This window comes from Simochromis diagramma, unplaced genomic scaffold (assembly GCF_900408965.1).
Source record: "Simochromis diagramma unplaced genomic scaffold, fSimDia1.1 OVJJ01000603.1, whole genome shotgun sequence".
In the NCBI taxonomy this organism is placed as follows: domain Eukaryota; kingdom Metazoa; phylum Chordata; class Actinopteri; order Cichliformes; family Cichlidae; genus Simochromis; species Simochromis diagramma.
In genome coordinates this window covers 14,046,156-14,069,149 of record NW_024387414.1, presented here as the reverse complement: position 1 = coordinate 14,069,149, position 22,994 = coordinate 14,046,156, and the positions used below count along the sequence as shown (strand labels likewise).

Below are 22,994 nucleotides of genomic sequence, written 5' to 3'. Positions count from 1 at the left end.
AAGTCACAATATATATGACGAGTACCAGTCAGGTTTCAGAATCAACCATAGCACAGAAACTGCTCTTATGACCAGAAGATCAACAGTGATTGATCTGCAGGTCATCTTTGTTCACTGCTGCCTTCAACACTGCTCACCATAACATTTTAACTCAAAGGCTTTATTATTCAGCTGATTTGACAGGTCAGGTTCTGAGCTGATTTTTATCACATCTATAGGATATTAGATTCTGTGTCTATGTTAGTAATTTTAGATGTACTGAAATTATTCAAACAGGTGTTCCTCAAGGGTCAGTACTTGGTCCATTACTCTTTAACCTTTACTTGTTCTTACATGGTACTGTCATAAATAATCATAATATATTCTACCATTCTTATGGAGGTGATACGTAGTTGTACTAAAATTTTCCTTTGATGATCTAACCCCTGTTCTAACCCCTAACCCCAAGCTAATAACCTGCACTGATAACATTAACTACTGTCTCAAAACATTTTCAAACTGAATAGAAGTGAGATGAAAATGTTTGCTCTTATTTGTGAAAAATGTGTTCATATTTATCCCGTTCTCTAAAACACAGTGAGCAAGTCAGGAGTCTTGGAATTATTTTGGACAGTGATCTCAATTTTGATAATCAAATTAACAAGACCAGAACTGCTTTCTACCACTTATAAAATATATCTAAGGTTGGAAAAGGATCATTTCAAACTGAATCTGAGGAACAGGTCCATGCATTCATCTCAAGCAGGTTACACTACTGTAACACTTTATTTACAGCATAATCAGAATCATTTGTAGGACGACTTCATTTTGTTCAGAATGCAGCAAATTTCTACACAGAAGTAAAAACAAAAACGACCCCCCCCCCCCAGTGTTTCATGCTAAGAGGTGTATTTCACACACGAGTGGGACGTGCGCTTAGCGAGTATTTATAAACTCCTACTACTTGGTGTCGCTGTGGACACAAAGAGTAGCGAACCAATCCGCGTTCGTGGCGCAGCTGACGACGTAACAGACAGCCAATCGACATGGAGCTTCGCGGCTTGCCGTTTCCTCTGTTGAATTTTGAATTTTTCAACGAGAGCGACCCAAACAGTAGGAGAATTTGATAAAGGAGCATCGCGCCCAAAGTAAGTGCAGCCAGCCTGAGTCGTTACTGCTATGTGATTTATTTCAATTTCGAGTTAACTGTCTAATATACTAATATAGAATATAGAATATAGAATCTGCACTAAACTTTAGCCCCTGTCTGGATAATTTACGATTTAAATAAAAAAATATATATCGATGTCATATTTGCTGAGAGCATGCTCTTCAGAAAGCTAACGTTAAACAGAAACTAAGCTATGTTTTGATCATATCCAGCTTTTAAATAAATTGACTTCAAATACGTGTTTTGTGGTTGTATTCAGTAATTTAATCGGGCATCATTTACTACGTAAACTCGGTAAAGTAGCTTCTAGCTAGCTAATCTTTAATATTAAACTAAAACCTGCTCAGGTCAGATGATGGGCTGTAATTTTCTTTTCACCGGTATAACTATTAATACTCATTTCTTGTTATAAAATCTGAGGTTAACTTTACGTAGTTATAGCTACACTTAGTTGCGTTTGACTGTCAGCGTTGATAAAAGACGCAGCTTTGAAGGGACTTTAGCCTCATGTGAACTGTCTGTTCACACCGAAGACGAAAACGTTTCATTATGTCTGCATAACAAAGCATAGTGTGAATTTCTGTGGCACTACCAATGTTTAAAATGGACATTTAGCCTTTTTCGTGTCTAAAGTGATGCTTTTTCTTCTTTGTATATTGCTATTATTGTTATATGTACCGAAGGAAGATGAATATTAATTAGCAAACATTTGTTGATCTGATCATTGGTCACTGCCAGTAAATATTATTATTTGCTTATAGGTCAGTCAGCTAGGCCAGTATCAGTCCTTGATTCCCTAAAAATGTTTTTAAATTTTAAACTAGGTATATATATCAGCTCGTCATCAATTCATTACTTTTATATAAATGGATATATGTTTTAGTAAGGTTAAACCATGAGCTGGGCGGTGGAGGAGTGGAAGGATGGACTTCCAGGGAAAGCCCTGCAGAAGATCCAGGAGATGGAAGTCCAGCTGGATAAACTGAAGAAGGAGAAGACACAAAAGCAGTTTCAGTTGGACTCCTTAGAAGCTGCACTCCAAAAACAAAAGCAAAAGGTCAACATTTATCAGAAGTGCTTGAACAAATGTGTTTTGTGAGAAACAAACTGACACATCTATCTGAAAAGATACCCAATCAAAACATTTAAAATAAGCTTGAGAAATACTTCTCCTACTCATATGAGTCTATTTCTCCAGGTGGACAGTGAACGTACAGAGACGTCTGCTTTGAAGAGAGAAAACCAGTCTTTAGTAGAGTCATGCGACTCTCTAGAGAAAGCTCGGCAAAAGGTTGTACATGATCTTGGAGTCAAAGAACAGCAGGTCAGTTTCTGATGAGAGGAAGAAGCATTTGATCACTGCAGGATAAACCTAGTTTCAGATCTAGATTAACATGTATTCAACAGTAAAGCTGAAAGGTGTTAGTTAATAGCCACTGTTCATCACATGTAATTACAGATGCTCATATTGAAGTGTGTTTTCCTGTTAGTGTGTCCCGCCCTTTTTATTTGTGAGCAAGTTATATCTGAAGAGAAAACTTCAAACAACTTATGTTACGGAGGAATTATTTATTTTTCAGCTTGGGAGTACAGATTTGCATAAATGGTACTCAAGTGACAAGCTCACAAGCCTGATATCCAACTAATGTTTTTGTCTAACTGAATTGTCTTCCTAAACGTAGGTGAGCTACCTGGAAGGTCAGCTTAACTCCTGCAGAAAAACCATTGAACGACTCGAACAGGAGCTCAAGAAGTGAGTTCAGTTATGCGTCTCTCTCTGTGCTGTTGTATGACTCAGAGTGATAAATTCAGTGATTTATCAAGACCTTGATGAGCACCTTATATCTGCTCAGGCACAAAAATGAACTGGATCGTTCCCAGCCTGCTGGCTCTTCCTCACTGTCATCATCCTCCTGTGAGCTGCAGACCTACGCCACTCCACAGAAGAGTTTTCAGACACCAGCATCGATCCCAGCCTACAGACAGCATGGTATTAAAATGTGTTTTTATCTTCAGGGAGTCTGCAATTCATTCTGTGTTCTTATTTATTTATTTATTTATTTATAAGCAAGTAAACATTTGATTTACAGACTTATCTTTTCTCACTTTTCTTTTAATATACATTTCTGTGTTCATGTGTAGGCTTATCGCAGTTATTTCTAGAGTGTCTCTGTCTCTAAAAATGTATATAGAATCATTTTTGCATTCAGACGTCATTTTTTTGTAAGCTCCATCTGTTAAGGAGTCACTGTTTTCTAAATGACTGAATAAGTTTACTTTGGATTTGAATTGTGTGTCTTCCATAGATAATAGACTAGAGGAGCTGCAGGAGAAATACAACCAAGAGGTAGAAGAAAGAAAAAGACTGGAAAGTGAACTCAAAGTCTTGCAGGTCAAAGTAAGTGCTATAAATAAATGTATTTTTATAATTATGAGCATTTATTTCTTAGTAGTTTTAATATTTCTCATCTTCTCTAGCTGTTGAATCAGTCTTCAGTCAGTGTAAGCCACAAGGACATTGCTGCCCGACAAGCCGGGTCTTCCATTTTCCCATGGCAACAGCAGGATTCTGCCCATCGCCGCCAGTCTCAGGACATAATGGAAACACCTCTAAAGAAGCGAGGGACATCCCTTTGGGACGCCCATGAGGAGACGCCAATCAAACCCAGCCAGCGGATGAGCTCTTCCAGAGCAGCACCGAGTCCCAGTGGATCCTCTCAACAGATGGAGCAGCTAAAGACTTTGAACCAAGGTATTTTGTTATAAAGTATTTTATAATTAGTATGTTGGGTATTGTTCGGTGTTTAGTAACTTTTGCTTTACACTTCTTTTTTTGTGGTTGTCGTTCTTTTAACAGAGCTGCGTGGCCATGTGTCAGAACTAGAGAGGAACTTAGCCAATCAGGAGAAGGAAATTCGTAACCAAGCGTCCAAACTGCAGGACCTTCAAACACAGCTGAACCAGGCCCGCAAAGACCTCAGCGAGCGGGACAGAGACCTGACCAAGGCCAAACATGAGCTGAGTCAGGCCACAGACCGACACCAGCAGGTCGAGTCCAAGGTAGGCGACATTATTTTATTCTGCTTAGCAGTAAAGAGCACAAGTTAATCACTAGCAAAGTTGTCTAATGTTTTGAGTTGTTTTTAGTGTTCATCGGTTGAGCAGAAACTAAAACAAGTCACTGAGGAGATGAGTTGCCAGAGGCACAATGCTGAAAGCTGCAGACGGGCACTGGAGCAGAAACTCAAGGACCAAGAGAGAGACAGTCAGAAGGTACAACAGTGGGAAATATTTTAGTCTTTTAAGATTTTTATTAATAATGAAGTTTTTAGAATTTGGTTTATGAATTGTGTTCGTACCTGTTATATTTTGTGTAGGAACTTGCCCAGCTGCAGAGTTCCCATCATGCTTTGGATCAACAGCTAAACCAGACCAGAACCAAGCTGACCCAAGAGATCCAACAGGCCAAAAAAGACCACAACATACTGCAGGCAGACATGGAGAAGGTAGATTTGTAACATCGCACCAGCACATTTATTAAAAGATTAAAGCATTTCTACTTGGTGATTTTGTTGGACGAGGCCTAATTAAAATCTTTTTATAAGTGTGAGTCGTGTAAAATTAGTGCTCACTGACTTTGTGAATGTTGTGCATTTGATGAACTTCTGAAGATGCAACTTTCATTTTGTTTTTAGTTGTATTTTTAGTAGTCAGTTTTTAAGTTAACAAAAAGATGTGTAATGAAAAAAACCCACCACATCCTGAGTGTGTTTAGGCTTTCAGAGAGGAGCGGAAGCCACAACCCTAAAGGAAAAGTATTTAATGTATCTTAATTGCCTTGACCTTAATTTGTATCACACTGCTCCTTTTTAGATGTGCTTCCAGAAGAAGCAGATGGAGAAGGAGATGGAGGAGCAGAAACAGAAGCTGCTGAGGTCAGAACAAAGCCTTCAGGCCTGTCAGACCAAAGAGCAGGACCTCCGCAAGAAAATGGAGGTGGGCTGAAAATCCGTTTGCTGTAATTGTGAATTTGCAGTTCTGCTTTTAGTGCACTTCTCATCATTGTAGGGCATGGATTCATGTTATCCACGCATTTCTTCATCCCTCCAGGAGCTGCAGAAAGAGAAGAACAGTATGACTGTCCAGTTGGACCAGAGCAACAGGCGCCTCTCTCAGCTGGAAGAAGAGAAGAAGAGTTCAAACCAGAGCCTCAAACGTACCCAGGGACTGCTAGATGATCTCAAAGGTAAATTTGTTTTAGGAATGTCAGAAGTAGCGGTTAGTCTTGAGAATTAATCTGAGGTTATTTTAATCTTAAACTGATTTGTCTTTTGGATCTTTAGCTAAATCTGAAGGGCAGGCAGAGGAGCTGAAGAAACTTCAGTGTAAACTGGAGCAGCAGGCTCAGACTTCAGCACGTGAACAGGAAAACTTAAAGAAAACACTTTCTGATGCAGAGACCAGAAATGACAGGTAATCATCATTTCATTTTCATAATCAGCATTGTGGAGTAGGAATAATACATTTTGTTATTAATCCTTGTAAATATTTAATTTCACTGTAGATCTCAGAATGAACTCCAGAAACAGAAACAAGAGTCAGAGAGGCTGAGCAACAGGGTGACGGTGCTAGAGAAGGAGAGCCAAGAGTTGAAATCCAACCTCTCTGCGAGTCAGAATGAATGTAAGGAACTGAAACGAGAACATCAAGCTCTGCTGGACTGGAAGAATGAGAAGGAGAGCTTAATTAATGAAACTGAAGCTGTGCAAAAGGAGTTCGCAGACAAAATTACCAGCTTGGAGAGTAGTCTGGGCTCCCTAAACGAGGCTAATGATGAACTTCAGGTAAGGAGCAGTGGTTTCTAGACTCTTGTTTAAACTGAAAAGTAGAAAATTCAATTGCCTGGTGTCAGAATTAAGTTTTTTGCTGATATTCTGATAAATAGCTTTAATTAAACTAATTTTTACTTAGTGTCAAGAATAACCACAGTACAAAATCTACAGTAGCAGCAGCCTTGAAGTAGATTATCCCTCACCATGAATACGTTTTCTTTCATTACTGCAGAAGAAGCTCACGTGTGTAGAGGGAGAAAAGGCCAGTCTGTCTGCTCACATTGATTCCCTGAAGGGAGAACTCCTCAACAAGTGCACAGATCTGGAGGAGAAGGCGCATCAGTACAAGGAGCTTCAGTCTCAGCTCTCTGAGGCTGGACAGAAACATGCTAAAGACTTGGAGAACATAGGAGTGCAGGTGGCTCAGCTTGAAGCACAGGTGACTTATAGTTATTTCTTTTTTATAGTCTTTAAAATATTTATTTGAATTTCATTAGCAACCATTATTGGAATAAATCATGGACAAACATCCGACCCCTAATGAAAGCTGCTTCTTAGGCTCCATTTTTATGAGAAATGTTCTATAGGAAAGTGAAATTTTGAAAGTGGTAATACAAAAATATAGCATATCTCTGTCTTTTGTAATCCATTGATGTGCTATGCACTGTGCTTCATATTTTCGTTCTGGTAACAACACAGCAAACCCATAAAGTTTTTTATTAGTTTTTCTAATAAATGTTTTTTCTAACTATTAGTAATTCTAATAACTGTACTCGATATAAAGGAGTACATAAACTAGTAAAATCCATTGTCAGCACTTGCTGAATCTCTCTTTCTTAATACGATTTCATTTTTTAATAACTTATCTAGGTCAAAGATCTGGAGTTGCGTTTGCAGAAGGAAATCACTCGAGCCGAACTCGCTGAGAGGATGAACACCGACCTGCAGGATGAGCACAAGGCAACCTGTGATCTGGTCCGCTCCAAAGAGCAGCTGGTAGAGCTGGGGAGGGCTGAGATCAGCCAGCTGAGGGAAAGCCTTGCTCAGACAATTGCACAGCAGGAGGAGCAAAATGCCAGGTGGGAGTTTTTCGTGCAATATTGTTAAAAACTATGATAATTGAAATAAGGTAGAGCTGTGGAATGACACATTATGTCCTGTCTTAGCTTTGGTATAAGATCGAAGAAAACATTGTGAGAAAGACAGCAATGTACGTCGTGGCATATTAACTTTCCAACACTGTTTTTAGAAGCAAGTTGCATGAAGACATGAAAACACTGTTTGACTCATACCTTCCATCTGCTCAGTTGTGATATGTACCATGCTACAGGTGGTCAGAGTGCAAAACACTGAGTCAGAGCTGCTTTTCTGGACAAGCTGTGTTGACACCATCTACCTGCATTTTTTCAGCATTATGTCCTGAATCAACAACAAATAAATGTTCTTTATATATATATATATATATATATATATTCATTAACGCCCATTCCATATGGAATGTCCAGTAACCGCTGAGAATATCAGCTGAGCTTTGGTTTTAATGTCTATTCTCTGTCTTTGATTTGTAATTTCACTTAGGTTAGCAGAGGAGAAGGCAGACCTCCTAAAGCAGTGTGAAGAACGTGTTTCAGCAAAGGCCGAGGAGACTGAGCACATCAAGCTGCAGTTAGAGGAGGCCCAGCAGGAGTTGCTGCTCACCAAAAACCAGGTCTGCTTTAGTTAAACTGCAGTGGAAGCTTTTTTTAAGAGACTTCTATTTATTCTCAAACTTTTACTTCAATAAGTGAATAAAGTTAGGAAACTGAAAAGTGCAGGAGAATTAAACAGGAAAATAAGACTTCTCTAGAGTAAAATCTGACCTGTGCTAGTCTGCCTTTGGTTGCTTTTTGGGTTATTTTTATCTTGTCACTTTGGAAAGGACACTTTGCCATATCAACAGGCCTGAACTCAAACCACCGTCCAACTGGTGTCTGTATCCACTGTATGGACAGGAAGTAGTTGCGTGAAATCCAGTTATGAGGCTTTAGGTGATGCTATGATATATTTCTGCATATGTTAAGATATTAAGTAGTTTTTGCTGTCCTACATTTAGTAGTATATTTAATCACTATAAAAACTGTTTGCTGAGCATTTGGTGTAATTGTGTTGTTACTGCTTTTTTAAATTAATTGTCCTCCTCTTCTTCTTCCTCTTAGATCAGTTCCTTAGAGCAGTTCCTGAAGGTCCAGGAGCAACTGGGAGCAGAGCTGCAGAAACAAATTAAGACAATGACAGAGCAGGAAGAGGAACAAATTCGGATGTACAACAAAAAATCAGAAGAACTCAAACAATTAGAAATGGACCTCAGTGATCAGCGGAAACAAACAGAGGAGAAGGAGAAGCAGCTCAGAGAAGCTGAAGTTCAGATATCGTCTGTGGAGAAACAAAAAACCGAGCTGGAAAATGAAATTCAAGATTTGAAGAAAGAATCAGAGGTAAAATCTAAAAATCTTTGCTTTGTTGTCTGGTTATGTACGGATATTTTAATTATGTTCATATTTAATTTATTTACTTGCCTATTTTTTCTTACCAAATATAAATGAAATCTTTTTAATTAAGATCATTCAGCACAGTCAGACCGAGAAGATCAGCAGCCTCCTGGAGCAGATTTCATCCTTAGAAGAAAAGGTCGATGTGAACAAAGATGCAGCGGAGAAGCTTCCAGTCTTGAAGAATGAACTGGATGTAGCCACTCAGTCCAACGTTGACCTTAAGAAGTCACTACAAGCTCTTGAGGAGAATCACTCCTCCGCTATAGAAATTAAGTCTAACCTGGAGAGCACTCTGGCCGAGAAGATGAATCTTATCTCTGCTTTGGAGAATGAAGTAAAAGATCTCACAGAGAAGATGGGTAAAGAGTCAGAGCGTCACGCTTTGGAGATTGAAAACTTCCTCAAAAAAGAGAAGAGCCTTGACGAACAGCTCGAAGCCACAAAGAAATCAGTCAGTGCTGCCAAAGCTGAGTCGAGTTCACGTCGGGAAGAGATCCGGACCATGAAGGCGACTCTGTCTGCAGCGTCACGCGGCTTGGAAGAGAGAGACAGCACCATAAAAGATCTGAAGGAAAAGCTGAATAAAGCTGAGGCAGAACAGACCAAAACCTCAGAACTCCTGAAGGAGAAGGTGGTCGCCATGAATAAAATCAAGGTTTGTGCCAAATGTGTTCCTGTTTATGTTCTTGTTTATTACAATATTCTTAGACACAAAGGAAGTGTACTGTTGGATAGTGTAACAAATCTTTTAGTTGCATGTTCTGAGTTATTAATTATCCCCCTCCAAACAATTAAGGTTCAGCTAGAGATGCTCCAGATGGACTTGGAGGACAACGAGACAGCCATGACCTCCTTTGACAGTCAGGTGGAGCAGCTTAAAGGAACTATAGAGTCACTGGAGGCCATGCTTGCTGAGAGCCAGGCCCAGATGTCTGAAATGGAGGTCATGCTGGATGAGGGCAGAGCCCAGGTTGGATAATTGTTCTTCTCAAAAGTGCTTCACTCACACACAGTGTTTGCTGATTCGCTGTTGTCTTCTGTCTTTGTCATCAGCATGCTTTCACTAATCAGCGGCTCTATTTTCAGGTCTCTGTCTTGGAAGCCCGCTTAGATGAGGTCCAGTCGCAGAACTCTCTCTTGGAGTCAAAGTATGTCACAGCTAAGGAGGAGTTATTTGAGAGAACCTGTGAAATAACTCGTCTGGAAGAGGAAGCTATCCGACGTCACGAACTGGAAGAGAGTGTTGCTACATTAGAGGCTAAACTCAGTCAGATGACACAAGACAACGAAAAGCTGGAGACAACTCTCAGGGAAACCATTCAGGACAAAGAGAGCAGTCTAAATCAGCTTCTCCAGGAGAAAAACAACCTCGAGACTTCTCTGAAACAGCTAATGAACGACAAAGAGCAAGTCGAAGGTGAAATGGTGCACGTAAATGCAGAAAAGAAACTGCTCGAAGTCACTGTAGACGCACTGTCTGAGGAGAACAAACAACTGCAGTCTAATATTGAACAGGTAACTGAGGAAAAGCAGCAAACAGAAGCCAAGATTAATGAAATAACTGCTCGGAAACATGAGGCTGAATCTGCCCTTAGTCAGCTCACTGAAGCAAAAGCCCAGTTAGATGATATCCTGAAAAAGACGAATGAAGAAAACGTTCAACTTGCAGATGAATTACATGCATTAACTTCTGAGAAAAATGACCTGGTTACTAAATTGAATCAAGTAGTAGAGGAAAAAGTTCAGCTGGAATTGAGCTATAATCAACTCTCTGAAGAAAACATCAAACTACAGTCTAATGTGAATCAAATAACTGAGGAGAAGCTGCAGTTACAGGAACTCAGAAAGGGCCATGGAGATGAGGTTGCTTCTCTCAGAGAGGAGAGCGAGTGCATCCAGCACTCCCTGCTGACCTCAGAACAGGAGCGCCAGAGACTGAAGGAGCAGCTTGAGCTGATGGAGGAGAGGACTGAGGCGACGAATAAAGAGCAGTATGTCTACATGGCTGTGTCTGCTTTGAAGTTTGTATTAGCTTTTTAACTGTTTGCTCTGCTATCTATATAGTGGCTGAAATCACAGTGTGTTTTATTTTGTATCACAGGAGCGAGCGGTTTACAGCAGAGCAGGCTGAACTGCACCAGAAGCTGGCGGGCTTGCAGAAGGAGCTGACTGTGTTTAAGCAACAGTATGAATCACTGCTGGAACAAGTGGGCCAGCAGCACAGCCTCATTCAGCAGCTGTCAGAATTCAAGAGCCCAGCAGACAGAAACAACATGGAGGAGGCAGAAACTGATGGTGAGTGAGGAAATGTTTTTTTTTTCCTTCATAAAAAACAGATTTCCACTTTCCTTGAGTACATATATTTATATTTATCTGTTTAGTTTACCCAGCTGAAGCAGCAGCCGGGAGTCAGGTAGAACCAGCAGTTAATTCAAGCCTCTGCACCAGTTCGGAGTCCCTTCCAGTAGAGGAGGAACTTATGGTGTCTGAACCGACTGAATTTGCTGATGCTTTCAGGTGCAGTGAGTTTTATGCCGCCTTCTGTTTTGTGTTGACTGTTTGTATGCAATGAAAAACAAAGCTAACCTCCCCTCTGTCATGTTAGCGAGGTCAAGCTGGTCTTTAAGGTGGACGCCACCGAGCAGGAGGTGACGCAGGAACAGTCAGAGGAGGGCGGGGAGGCGTTTGTAGCAGATGTAGAGGGAACAAAGACGAATGAGGAGGAGCAGCTACTTCCTGAACAGGTTAAAACCACTGTAATAGTCACTTTTCCTTCAGTCGTGCATGGTGCATCATTAATCTTTGCCTGGGGATTCTTTGTTAATATGTTGTATTCGTTGTCTGTTGTATATTCAGATTGTTAGGAAAATTGTTAATTTCTTTGGGAATACATGAGGTTCATAATGGAGCGATGTTTTCATTATTTTTTTATTTATTTTGTACAGGTTTCTGAAGAAAGCTCCAACTCCAGAGATGTTCTTGTAGATGAGCCTGTAATCCATGACGTGTCTCCACAATCTTCCTCCTTCAGTGAGAAAAGAGACACGAAATCGTTTGGTAAGTAAATCAAATATCTAAAAACTGTTTTGTTTATTTATTATTTATTGTTTTGCATTGAGTTCATACTTCATTTAGGTTTGTCCTTATTTGAATGCATTTTTCTTTTGTTTATGGAATAAAATAACAAATGCTTATTCAGCTTAGGCTGAATATAAATATTCAAATGGCATTTAGACACATCTGTCCATCAACAGAGTCATCCCTGGTAAATGATGAACTCGAACGTTACAAGGAAATGATCAGAAAACAAGAAAAGGAACTTGAGACTCTGCGCTCAGAGTTCGACCTGCTGAGCTCTGACCTGGAACTGAGAAAGGAGCTGACCTCTGAACTGGAAGTCCAGGTTCAAAACCTGGAGCAGAAAGTTCATGCTGCCGAGGAAGAAGCCCACAGTGCATCCTGTCAGCTGAAAATTGCTTTGGATTCAAAGAAAAATCTTTCTCATGAGGTAGGATGAAGATTTGTCAAATAATGGAACCAGTTTTTTGTGTTTCTTTTACGTTAATACCATGTGCTCATATTTAGCTGACCCAGCTGTCCGAGGAGAAGGAAACTTTAACTCTACAGCTACAAACCACTAAGTGCCAGCTGACTGATGTTATAGAGATGCTGGAAGGACTTGAGATGGCCAAAGGTTTCTTTTTCCCTTACTTTATATTAGAAAAATCACCACAACTCTCAGAAGTAAAGATACCCCTGAGAGTTTCCATTTAAGGTCTTGCTATTAGATTAAAGGTTGTTTTTGCTTGGTTCTGTAGGAGGATGGGATGAGAAGTTTCTTCAGCAAGAGAGCGAGCTTAAGAGGGTTCGCTCGGAGAAAGCTAACCTGGAACAGCACATCCTGGGAATGGAGTCTGAACTGGAGACTATGCAGGCTGAGGGGGCCAGACTGAAGGGTGAGATGGAGACTCAGAGGAGGACTTTTTCAGGCATGGAGCAAAAGATAGAAACACTCATTACTGAGGTGAGCAAAGCCTGCAAGCTAAAACAACACAATACTGTGTATTTAAAGGCCAAAGTTATGTGAACCTTTTGGGGACCAATAAAATAAACTAAAACAGAATTTGCTCTCAAATCCCCTTCAGTTTCCCCTTGTACAGAAATGTAGACCAAAGCTTTGGTCTATGTTCTGTTGTAAGCTTGTTGTCTTCTGTTGTTGTAAGCTTTCATCTTGCAGAATACCCAAAGGTACTTATAAATCTTATATCTGCAGACAACTCAGCTGAGATCTGAACTGGTGTCTTGCACTGAAGAGCGAGATGAGTTGAGCCAATCCTTGAGCCACTGGAGGGAGAAAGTTCACAGTCTGGAGAAAAATAATTGTGACACAAGAAACCTCATTTCCATCCTGGAGGATGACATCAGAGCAGGAAGGAAGGAGTATGAAGCCCTGCAAAGCAGCACAGACAAACTGAAGACAGAGAGGCAACAGGTACACATGGAAATTTCCACAGAAGGGGAGACTGGTTAGACATGGTTACGCCCCAGTTACAACTTTTGACTTATATGGATGCATCTAACAGTGACAAGACTTGTTTTAGCCAGCTGAATCAGATCAAAGCAATGATCACCTAATCCTCCTGTAGTTTTGAATAGATTCTCAGGTCTAATTTATGCTAGATCCTTATGAAACTTACGATATGTTAAATTACTTTTCTTTTAAACAGATTTTTTTTGGGGGGGGGGCTTGTTTGTTGTGTTTTTTGTTGTTTCCTACTAAAACTTCATCTATTTTCCTTCACATGAAGCTGGTGGAGCAAGTTAAAGAGCTAGAGCGGACAATCTCCCAGCACTGTGGAGAAAGAGAGGAGCTGATTGGCCATCTTAACCAGATAAAGGAGGACCACAGTTCCTCCAGTCAAAACACAGAGTCCATGGCTGGAAAGATAAAGGTGAGGAGGATGTGTATTATGAAGTATGTCCCTGTATGTGGGAAGTGGAGTCAAAAGCATTTGGTCATAACGCCACTTGTTTTTCCTGATTCCCACCTCAGGCTTTAGAGGGAGAAGTGTTTCGCCTTTCCCAGTCTTTAGAGTCGTCTTTATTAGAGAAAGGAGAGATTGCCTCTCGCCTGAATTCCACCCAAGATGAGGTCCAGCAGATGAGAACTGGTATCGAAAAACTCCAAGTCCGCATTGAGTCGGATGAGAGGAAGAAAAAGAAGATGGGAGAGCTCCTTAAAGGTGACTCTTAACACTTTTGTTCCTGATGGAAAGAAAAGTGTAAATTATATAACCTCCACAGTTTTGTTATGTTTTGGTCTAAATGTGACTATATCCTTGCAGCCGCCCAGAGAAAGTCTGACTCACTGCAAGATCGCATTGATTCCCTGGAGCGAGAGAAGGAAGATGTAGAGCAAAGTTTAGAAGAAGCAGTGCTGCAGGTATTTAGTCTCACAAACAGTCAAAAAAATAATGATTATATCTTACTGATGCTGACTCAGAATCCGATTCTGCTGCGCTCTCCCGCAGGCGGAAATGGCTAAAGCTGAGCTGGAGGAGGAAAGGAGAATGGTAACTTTGTATTAAGACTTTTTCCCTCTATCTGTGATGATTTTTGTCTTCTAATTATAAAATGTGACTGCAATCCAAACAGACTGTTAATCTGCTTCTCCTGCCTTTGTCTTTCTTGCTTCAGGTGGAGGAAGAGAAAAAAGAGCTTAGTGCAAAAATCTCAGAGCTCTCTACCACTCTGGAAAGTTTGAGATCTGAGAAAGAACACATGGAGAGACAGCTGGAAATAAAAAACAGAGAAATCGAGGAACTGAAGGCAGCTAAGGCGGAGCTGGAGAGAGGACTGGAGAAGGCAGAGGCAGAAAGAAAGGAGGAAGAGGAAAGACAGAAATGCAGATTAGAAGAACTGGAGAAAGAGATGAAAGGGGAAGCAGAGAGACAGATTAGAGTGTTGGATGACCTTCAAGCACAGCTGGAAGCCTCTCGGCAAAGAGAAATTTCACTTGAACAAAAGGGCACAGAAGGGGAAGCAGAGAAAGAGAGGATGCAGGCTCTCCTGGTGCAGTTAGAGGAGGAGAAAAAACATCTGCTGAGTTCACTACAGGAGTCACAGACAGAAGGAGAGAAGCTCCGCTCTCATGGAGAGGAGTGGGAGACAGAAAGAAACAGCCTGAGGACCCAAACTGAAGCTCTGGAAGAAGAAATACAAGAGCTTAAAACACTCATAAAAACTACTGAGGACAAGATGGAGGTTTTAGAAAAGGAGAAGGAGGAGGACAGAGATCAGAAGCAGGCCTTGGAAAGATCCATCTCCTCTGTTATGGCAGAGAAAGAACAGATCGAGGGAGAAAATGGACGACTTGTACAGGAAAAAGAAGAACTGCGCACAGCTCTTTTATCATTAGAACAAGAGAGAGATAAGCTGCGCTCCTCTCTGTTATCTGTAGAAGATGAAAAGGAGAGATTAGATCAGGGGAGAAGTGCGTTAGCCAGCGAGAGAGAAGCGCTTCAGTCGAGTCTCTCCTTGTTAGATAAAGAGAAGCACGACTTGCAGCAAAAGCTCTCTTTCTTAAATCAAGAGAAGGAGAGAGAGGAGGAGGAAAAGCAAAAGATAGAAGCTGAAAAACAGGAACTGAAGTCTTCTGTGTCTTTGATGGAAGAAGAGAAAAAGAACCTGTCTTCAGCTCTGCTTTCACTGGAACAAGAGAAGGAGAAACTCGCAGAAGAGCACGAGCATCTTAAGACAGCAGTGACCTCTATGGAGAAGGAGCTGGAAACACACAAAGTGTCCATCTCACAACTCAGTGAACAGGTATATGGAGAGAAATACCCAGATTTATTTAGGTCACAATAAAATGGAAGAAAAAAGGACTGGTAGTACTCACTCTATGTTCCTTTTTTAGAGGTTGAAACACTCTAAAAAAAGGGGGTGGGGCTCGATTAAAAGAATTAATCGAATTAATTAGAGGCTTTGTAATTAATTAATCACATTTAATCGCACAAGAAAATTTGCCCCAAAGTGCAAATGTTATTGTAATTTTAAAGGGTTTTTAATGGGAAACAGAATAAATAATAGACATGGACATGAATATTGTAAACTCAAGCTCTTTTAATTTATGGGGGGAAAAAAGCATTTAAACTGCATTTCACTGCAAAACTGAGAAAAAAACATCCCTGGCCAAAATTTAGCAGACTTAAAAATAAAATGTTATTTTAAGTACATTTTCAAAATGGTATTGTCTTTAAATAATAATATTAATTTCAACATAAAGTGCAGTTTCTCTTCTTAACAAAACAGCACAGAAACATAAAAGCTTATTTGAACAGCTTTACCTTTTAAACTCTGAGTAATCTTAGAAAAATTATTTTGTGCATTGGGCTAAAACAGTGTGATCATCCTCCAACATTTTAGTGCAAAAAATTACAAACTTATTGGACTCACAATATGCTTATTAAATGTCCGTCTCTTTCAGCCAGTTACTTAGACAAACTAGCCTGTTCACATTTTCAGAGCTCAAGGCAGCTCTCTTTTTTGTTACTATGTGACCTGCAAGTAAGAACAGTCTGTCGCATGGGACAGAAGTGGCAGGACTAATCAAATACGTGCAGGCCAGGACAGACAGCTGTGGGTGGGTCCCTGCTCGACTGGACCACCACTGCAGCGGGGAGTCTGTCTCGCTGATGGTGGATTCTGCTCTGTACAAACTTAGGGCTTCCTTATCTGAATCTGTAGCACATTTTCTATCTCCCTATCTTCTACCACTGATAGTGGTCTACAGTCCAAAGCAATCCATTTTGCAAGAGAGTTTGTAAGTTTGTCCGATGTTGACTTACTAATTTTGGCCCTAAAGCCAGTCATTTCATCAAGTTTGGGCTGGCAACACCTTTTGTTGGTACTCGAACTGGTAGCGCTAACAGCTCCCACAGTTTTTGTGCCCACTGTAACATGTTGTGCATTAAGATGGTACCATAACCGAAGAACTTCTTTTTGTACAGTTGGCACAAAACCATGCTTTTATCAAGGCTTCCATTGAGTAGTCTTGAAATTTGCTTCCAATCAATCCTAGCAACACACTAGCTAGCTGTGTGTATCAGTGTAATTGGTATACCAGGAAATTGTGCATTGACAAAAGTTCCCCTTTGCTTGGAACGCAAGTGTGATTAAATGCATCAATTTTTGTTAACGCTTTATTTTTTTTTTTTTTTAATTAATTAATTGCAATTAACACGTTAAATTCCCACCTTTATCTAAAATACAGCTCTGTCCAGACAGGTTTGCAATCACTCGGCAGATGTCAGTTTTTAAATCTAAAATATCCAGTATTTTATGAAAAAGATGAGCCAAAAATGTTTGGAACTGACATTTGTATGATAACACTGCATATGAAAATAATTTTTCTTTGCCTCAATCTCTCCGTCCCCTCCAGGTCTCAGAGCTAACATCGCGTGCAGCTCGTCTGACTAAAGACAAAAACTCTGCCCTGAGCAAGATGAGTCTTTGGATGAAGACCTGCAAACAGCTGGAGCAGGAGAAGGAAATGATGTTAAACGGCTCAGGTGTGCATCCATTTAACAGATTTACCTTTGTGTTTTCTGTTATGTGTTCAGCATTTTATTGTCAGATAAAGGTTTAAGTTGTCCTTACATTGATCAAACCCTTAAAGTTAAATGCAGTTTTTGATTTTATTATAGCAGTCCTTTTTATTCCTGTTTAATGGCTTGAATTTAACTCTTAACACTTTTTGCCTCATCTGTTTTGTGTGTATATGCAGATTAGTCGATGTCTCGAGGTGATGGATTGTTTCTTAAGTGTATGACCTATGAAACTCTGGCTGTTTGAATCTGTTTTCAAGTCTGTTGTTGGTAGGCTGTAGTTCAAAGGTGTAATTATCTGTGCTACTGACAGCCTCTTTTTGCTTTTATTAACTTAAATGCCAACAAGTTTTAAAGCTTGTTTTAATATTTGTTAAGGTTATCACAGTGAAGATTTCACTTTCATGTTACTTTCTTTTCTGACAATTTTCATGAAGTGTTTTGTTTTGAATATGGGGTACATTTATGTTTCAGGGGCAGGGAAGAGCAGTGAGGAAGGGCAGACTGAGCTGACCCAGCTGAGGAAGGAGGCAGAGAAACTAAAGGAAGAAGTGGAAAACCTAAAGTCAGCCTTGGAGCAGAAGATGACGGAGGCTGAAGAAAGATTGATGGCGTCTCAAGAAAAAGACCAAGAGGTGAACAAACTTAGCGCTGCACTTGATGGAAGGAGAAAGGAATTAGAGGAGAAGGTTAAAGAGCTGGAGGAGATGAAGACTGAGTTGGAAGAAGTGAACAAACTTCTGGAAGAGAAAAGCAAAGAGGCAGATGAGAGCATGGAGAAATACTGCAGCCTGATGCTTGAGGTTCACAAACTGGAAAAGACCAACGAGGCTTTGAAAACCCGACTGGAGCTGATTGGTGCTAGCCAAAACGCTAATGACAGCCACTCCAGCAGCACCGAAGGCCGCCAGCGTTCAGGGAGGAAGTCTTCCACCAGACATCAGGAAATAAAAATCGACGACAATACCGAAAACATTGCTCCTTCGACTACTCAGAGATCTCCCCCGGGCTCAGGGAAACGAGGTCACTGTGAAATCAGCACTCGAGACAGCGCACAGGAGGCCCTACATAATGTGACAAAGAGGATCAAAGCCAACGCCACGACCACACCCAAATCAAGACCTGAACAGGAAGATGAAGAGTTCAGACCAGAGGGACTTCCTGAGTTGGTACAGAGAGGTTAGTGGCTGAAAGTGTGCTCTGCTTTGTTACAGAGATCCTACAGCTTTATCCTTGTGTTTAAATACACCACCATCAGTTTGTGAGTGTGTGTGTCTGCGTGTGTCTCTTTCAATTAGCTGAGTAAGCACAGGTGCAGTTACACAACAGAAACAAAAATCAATATTCATGTATACATTTATTCTCTGTGCAGTGAAATACAATCATTATTTGTTCCTTAGGTTTTGCTGATATTCCTCTGGGGGAGGCCAGTCCTTTCATCATCAGGAGAACCACAGTGAGGCGCTGCAGCCCTCGGCTGGCTGCCAAACAAACTGCATCTGATGGCAAGGTGAGTAATGCAGGAATCTCTATTTTTTTTACAGACACAGCGCGTTTTTTGCTACTTGTTTCCTTTAGTTAGTTTCACAAGCCATACGCTCAATGGGCACTTTATTGTGTCTCTACTCTGGTATTGACGCCACATGGTATATTAATGCACTGTAAACAGGCAAAGTTGAATAATGTGATGAATAATGTGAAAAGTGTTCGGCACTGCAGCTTATTATCTGTGAGGAGCTGTAAGAACCTCTAATTGTCGGACATCAGCTGAACTTTTAGATACAGTGTGGATGTCACAGTTAATAAAGAACAAAATGTAATGATGGATTTTTAAAAAAAAAGCAAATTTAAACTTGGTGTGTCATTTCTACTGACATCATTGGCATCCAAGAAAGTGGACAGGGAGGCCAGAGTGGGAGAAACAAGAATCTTCGACCAATTATGTGTATAATTTAGGTTGCAGTGGCCCCTAATATGGCCACAGAATGTCCGGCCCCCCTCGTCTCCTTCAAGTTGTTGTCACATCACGTCAGGTCAGTGAAGCAGCAGGAGATTAAAAGACTGTAAAGATTTCAGGTCAAATTGTTAAAAGCGAAAGGATTTCCCCTGCTTTACTGAACCTCTGCTGTACACCACAGTATCAGAGTAACTGAAGTGTGACTCGAGGGTCATACCATATGAAATCAACTGAATCTGAATTAGTTCCCACCCTTTATATATTTGGTGTGTTTAATGGGGCCATGTCAAATTTTACCTTCATATTATGGAAATTTACTGAGTTATAGCCCCTTGAAGGAGTGGGATGACATTTGGTGCTTTTTTTATTCAGATTTTTTTTTTTTCCAGTACTTTCAGCTCATAACTGAAAAACACATTCAAGCTCTTTTAAAAAAAATGGAACCAAATCAATTTTACACACATACAAAGAGTAACCATTTGAAAACACATTTTCATTATAGCACAATTTCTTCTGTAACCACTATTATATCTGTTAGTATCGTGGGAAATAACATAGTTTTAAACGAATCTGCACCCATTTTATATCAGCGACACAGTAATAGAAGCATGCATTGTAATAAGTCACAATTTCTAAAAAATGATGCCACCATTGGGATAGGTGGCTGCTCAAAATAAGTTATAACATATAAAAGTCTTCTTTACGTTTTGATCTGTGTGTCTTCTAACTTTGATTCCTTCTCTGTCAATAATTTTCAGTCTAATCACTTTTAACACACAAATGGGAGCCACTCGCTTGTTTTTCATGGAATCGTCCTGCAGCATAAATCCTACTTTCCGATTCACTTATTCACTCTTTCATCTGTCATCTACTTTTTTTTCCCCTCTCAGGGTTTGGGGCCCATACCTCTGCAGAGTCCCTCTGCTGCTATGGCAACAGACACTGCCAACAGGAAGTGTTCCCCGAGTTCTCGGAAGACACCAGAAAAACAACTAAGAGAGCAAACACAGCAAGGAGACAACTGTCACGTTCAGTAGATCAGCCTGGACTTGCACGTACACAGCCTTCCACTTAGAAACACACACATGTACGTCACAAAATGTTAACGATCCATGTTTGTAAAGTTACGCAGATCTTTAAAGACATGCTTATTTTAGAGGTGTACTCCTTCCTAAAATGCACTTTTCCTTTTGGGTTTGCGGGGCTGTGAGTCACATTTGCTGGTAAATGTTTTTCTGCCAGAACTTTATAACATTAAATTACTTCCTAGGTGTTGTTCTCTTCAGGTTGCTCAAGAAAACAAAGCACTAACTCCAGTAAGGTGTCGAGGCAGTTTAATATGTACACATGCACAGATTGTCTTTGTAGAAATGTTCATTCCTGTCATATCTTCTTCCCTTTTTATCTTCCTAACAGTTTTCTCGTGGAACTTACTTATTTTCTTTTGTACTGTTCTTTATGTTTGTAGATAAATATTGTTTTATGTCTTTTATTATTCCGAATGCTATATCTATAGTAAATGCACCTGTTTCATTGATCTGTCTTGTAAAAAGCTGAATGTCAATGGCAGCTAAGATTTTCTAGATTTTCTATTCCAAAATTAGAACAAATATGAAAACAGGTTTTTGACTCCTTTCCTTGCTTAATAATCTTTGTTTCTCTTTTTTAGACTTAGGTCTTATTGACCAGTGTAAATAGTTAGTAATGCATAAAGGCTTTTTTACTAAATCATTTTTACTGCTTGACTTGTGTGATCTCATGTGTCCTGTCTTAACTGATCGAAAACTGCTGTAAAGGGTAACATGACCAGAGTCCACACAATACACTGTGCTACCACAGGGTGGGGAACCTGAACCAGTCACAATGTAGGTCTGCAGGATTGTGAAGAATACCAGTCAGTGCAGGATGCCCCTCACTTTTTCTTTCTTTCTTTTTTTTCATTAGAATTTATCAAAGACAAAAATATACATTTAAAAAAAGGAACATAAAATAAAACAACCTGTATGAACAAGAATAAACAAAAGTAAACAAACGGGTGTACCAACTAGTTAACATATACAGGATTACAGAGGTTTAAACAAATTCAGGTCGCCTTGAAAAAATATGTTTCCATTTATCCCAAATCCAATCAAATGTGTCGTATTGAAATCTGTTAGAGAATGAAATTTTTTCTATTTAAACAACCCATACAGTCATTTAGTGATGGAATTTTAACACTTAGCCATTTCTTAGTGATAGTCTTTCAGGCAGACTCAAAATGCAATATAACGGCTTGGTCACTTTATCCACATTTACTGAGTATAAATATCCAAACAATAGTTCATCCCAATTAAAGGGAAGTTGCATACTGAGAATAGTCTGTAACTCAGAATGGATCGAAACTCAGAAGGTGTTTATCAATGGACAGGACCAAAACAAGTGGAAGCGCTTTACTCCTTGGGCCCCACAGTTTCTCCAGCAGCTGGAGGAGTTAGAATAATGTTTATTTTGTGCAGGTGTAATAAAAAATCTACAAAGACTCTTCCAGCCTAAACATCTCCATATATTAGAGCTAGAGATTCTCCACTGAAAAGCACATTGCTGATACCAAGTGTCATTTGAGATGACCATATTTGTTTCTTTCCCATTTTTGTTTAATGTAGATTGTATTCAAATTCTTAAGCTTTTGTAGACCCTTGTACAGTCTAGAAATCACTTTGAGATCCACATGGTATGCCATAACAAATATAATCAGAACAGGAAGAAATAAAAGATCTGTTCTCTTAAATATCACGAGTCAGTTTCTCAGGCAAGGACCGAAGCCACAAAACTGTAAATTATTTTAAAAGTGAGACACATTATTTAGCTCATTTGTATAGGCCCTTTAAATAATGTATAGCTTAACTCAGATGCAAATTTCAAAGCCTAATTAGAATAAGTAATTTTACAGGGGACAACTGGGACACAAACTAATTTCCTAATGACAAAGTTTGGAAATTATCATGATATTGTGGTTTCTACGGCATCTGCAGTGTTCAAGTGACTTCTGATTTCAGCAACAAATATACCAAATACTACTTACCAGGGTGAAATTGGATCATGGCCAGTCAAACTGCTGCAAATTTAGACCACAGACAGTACAGAAGATGGACGTAGCTTCCAGTTCGGAAAAATTAACCAAATGGGGGAGTGCTTTAAACTTGCTTTCCTTTTTTAGTGGCCATCAGTGGGTGATAGTTATGATTGGAAAAAGTCTTCTGGGGAACAAATTTTCTGACAGTCAGCTGTGTGAATTTTGGTCATTCTGTGTTTCACAAAGGATTATGCATGTAGTTTCACAGCCTGAACCTCTCCTTTATTATCACATTGATTTCATAACACCAAGACAACATTGGCAAAAATGGTCAGGACTTTATAAACCAACCAATTGCCACGAGTAATCATTGCCTTTGTTACCTGGTGAAATTCAGGCTCTGGCTGCAGGCCTGGGGTTGGCATACACTCAACTTCAACATTAGTCTGAGTCTTTCGCTAGCTTTGTGGTACCGTGCTCTGTGTGAGCGTGTTTTAATTCAAACAGCACCAAATCACAACAACAGTCGCTTCAAGGTGCTTTATAATAATACAAGGAGAATCTCAACAACCCCCCCTATGTGCAAGCACTTTGGCAAAAGTGGGAAGGAGAAGCTCCCTTAATCTTATCAGACTGAAGGAGGGCCATCTGCTGCGATCTTTTGGGGTAAAGGGAGGAAGACAGCCAAAGATTAATAATAACTAATGATTAACACCCTAATGGGGTGATATGGTACTATAGGGTTATTAAGATAAGATGAGGCCTGATTATTTAAGACCTTGTATGTGAGGAGCAGGAGAATGTATCAGGAGCATAACGCAGTTGTTGTTGTTTTTCTTGGATCCAATTTTACATTTTAATATCGC

The 22,994-nt window shown here is 39.9% G+C and overlaps 1 protein-coding gene across 3 annotated transcripts; it reads left to right on the top strand.

Annotated features, from left to right (window-relative positions):
* The first annotated feature begins 997 nt into the window (after positions 1-997).
* On the top strand, positions 998-21,047 carry cenpf (centromere protein F). 3 transcript variants are annotated; one of them, XR_005693131.1, is made up of 39 exons: positions 998-1,127; positions 2,034-2,207; positions 2,349-2,474; positions 2,833-2,903; positions 3,004-3,140; positions 3,457-3,548; positions 3,629-3,902; positions 4,008-4,210; positions 4,298-4,423; positions 4,528-4,656; positions 5,024-5,146; positions 5,261-5,396; positions 5,494-5,623; positions 5,715-5,994; positions 6,215-6,421; positions 6,853-7,061; positions 7,561-7,690; positions 8,178-8,456; positions 8,581-9,168; positions 9,310-9,483; positions 9,600-10,504; positions 10,615-10,808; positions 10,895-11,030; positions 11,119-11,257; positions 11,459-11,570; positions 11,768-12,021; positions 12,099-12,207; positions 12,332-12,537; positions 12,787-13,005; positions 13,322-13,465; positions 13,567-13,756; positions 13,859-13,956; positions 14,045-14,086; positions 14,211-15,338; positions 16,954-17,083; positions 17,594-18,298; positions 18,520-18,629; positions 19,967-20,167; positions 20,201-21,047. XR_005693131.1 is itself a non-coding variant. In XM_040011383.1 (38 exons), the coding sequence occupies exons 2-38, from the start codon at positions 2,046-2,048 to the stop codon at positions 20,111-20,113; spliced, it is 8,544 nt and encodes a 2,847-aa protein (XP_039867317.1). In that variant the 5' UTR covers positions 998-1,127; positions 2,034-2,045; the 3' UTR covers positions 20,114-21,047. The 3 variants fall into 3 exon arrangements, 2 of the variants coding, with proteins under 2 accessions (XP_039867317.1, XP_039867318.1); XM_040011383.1 differs by having other exon boundaries at positions 19,967-21,047; XM_040011384.1 differs by having other exon boundaries at positions 1,000-1,127; positions 2,038-2,207; positions 19,967-21,047.
* The last annotated feature ends 1,947 nt before the right edge of the window (positions 21,048-22,994 follow it).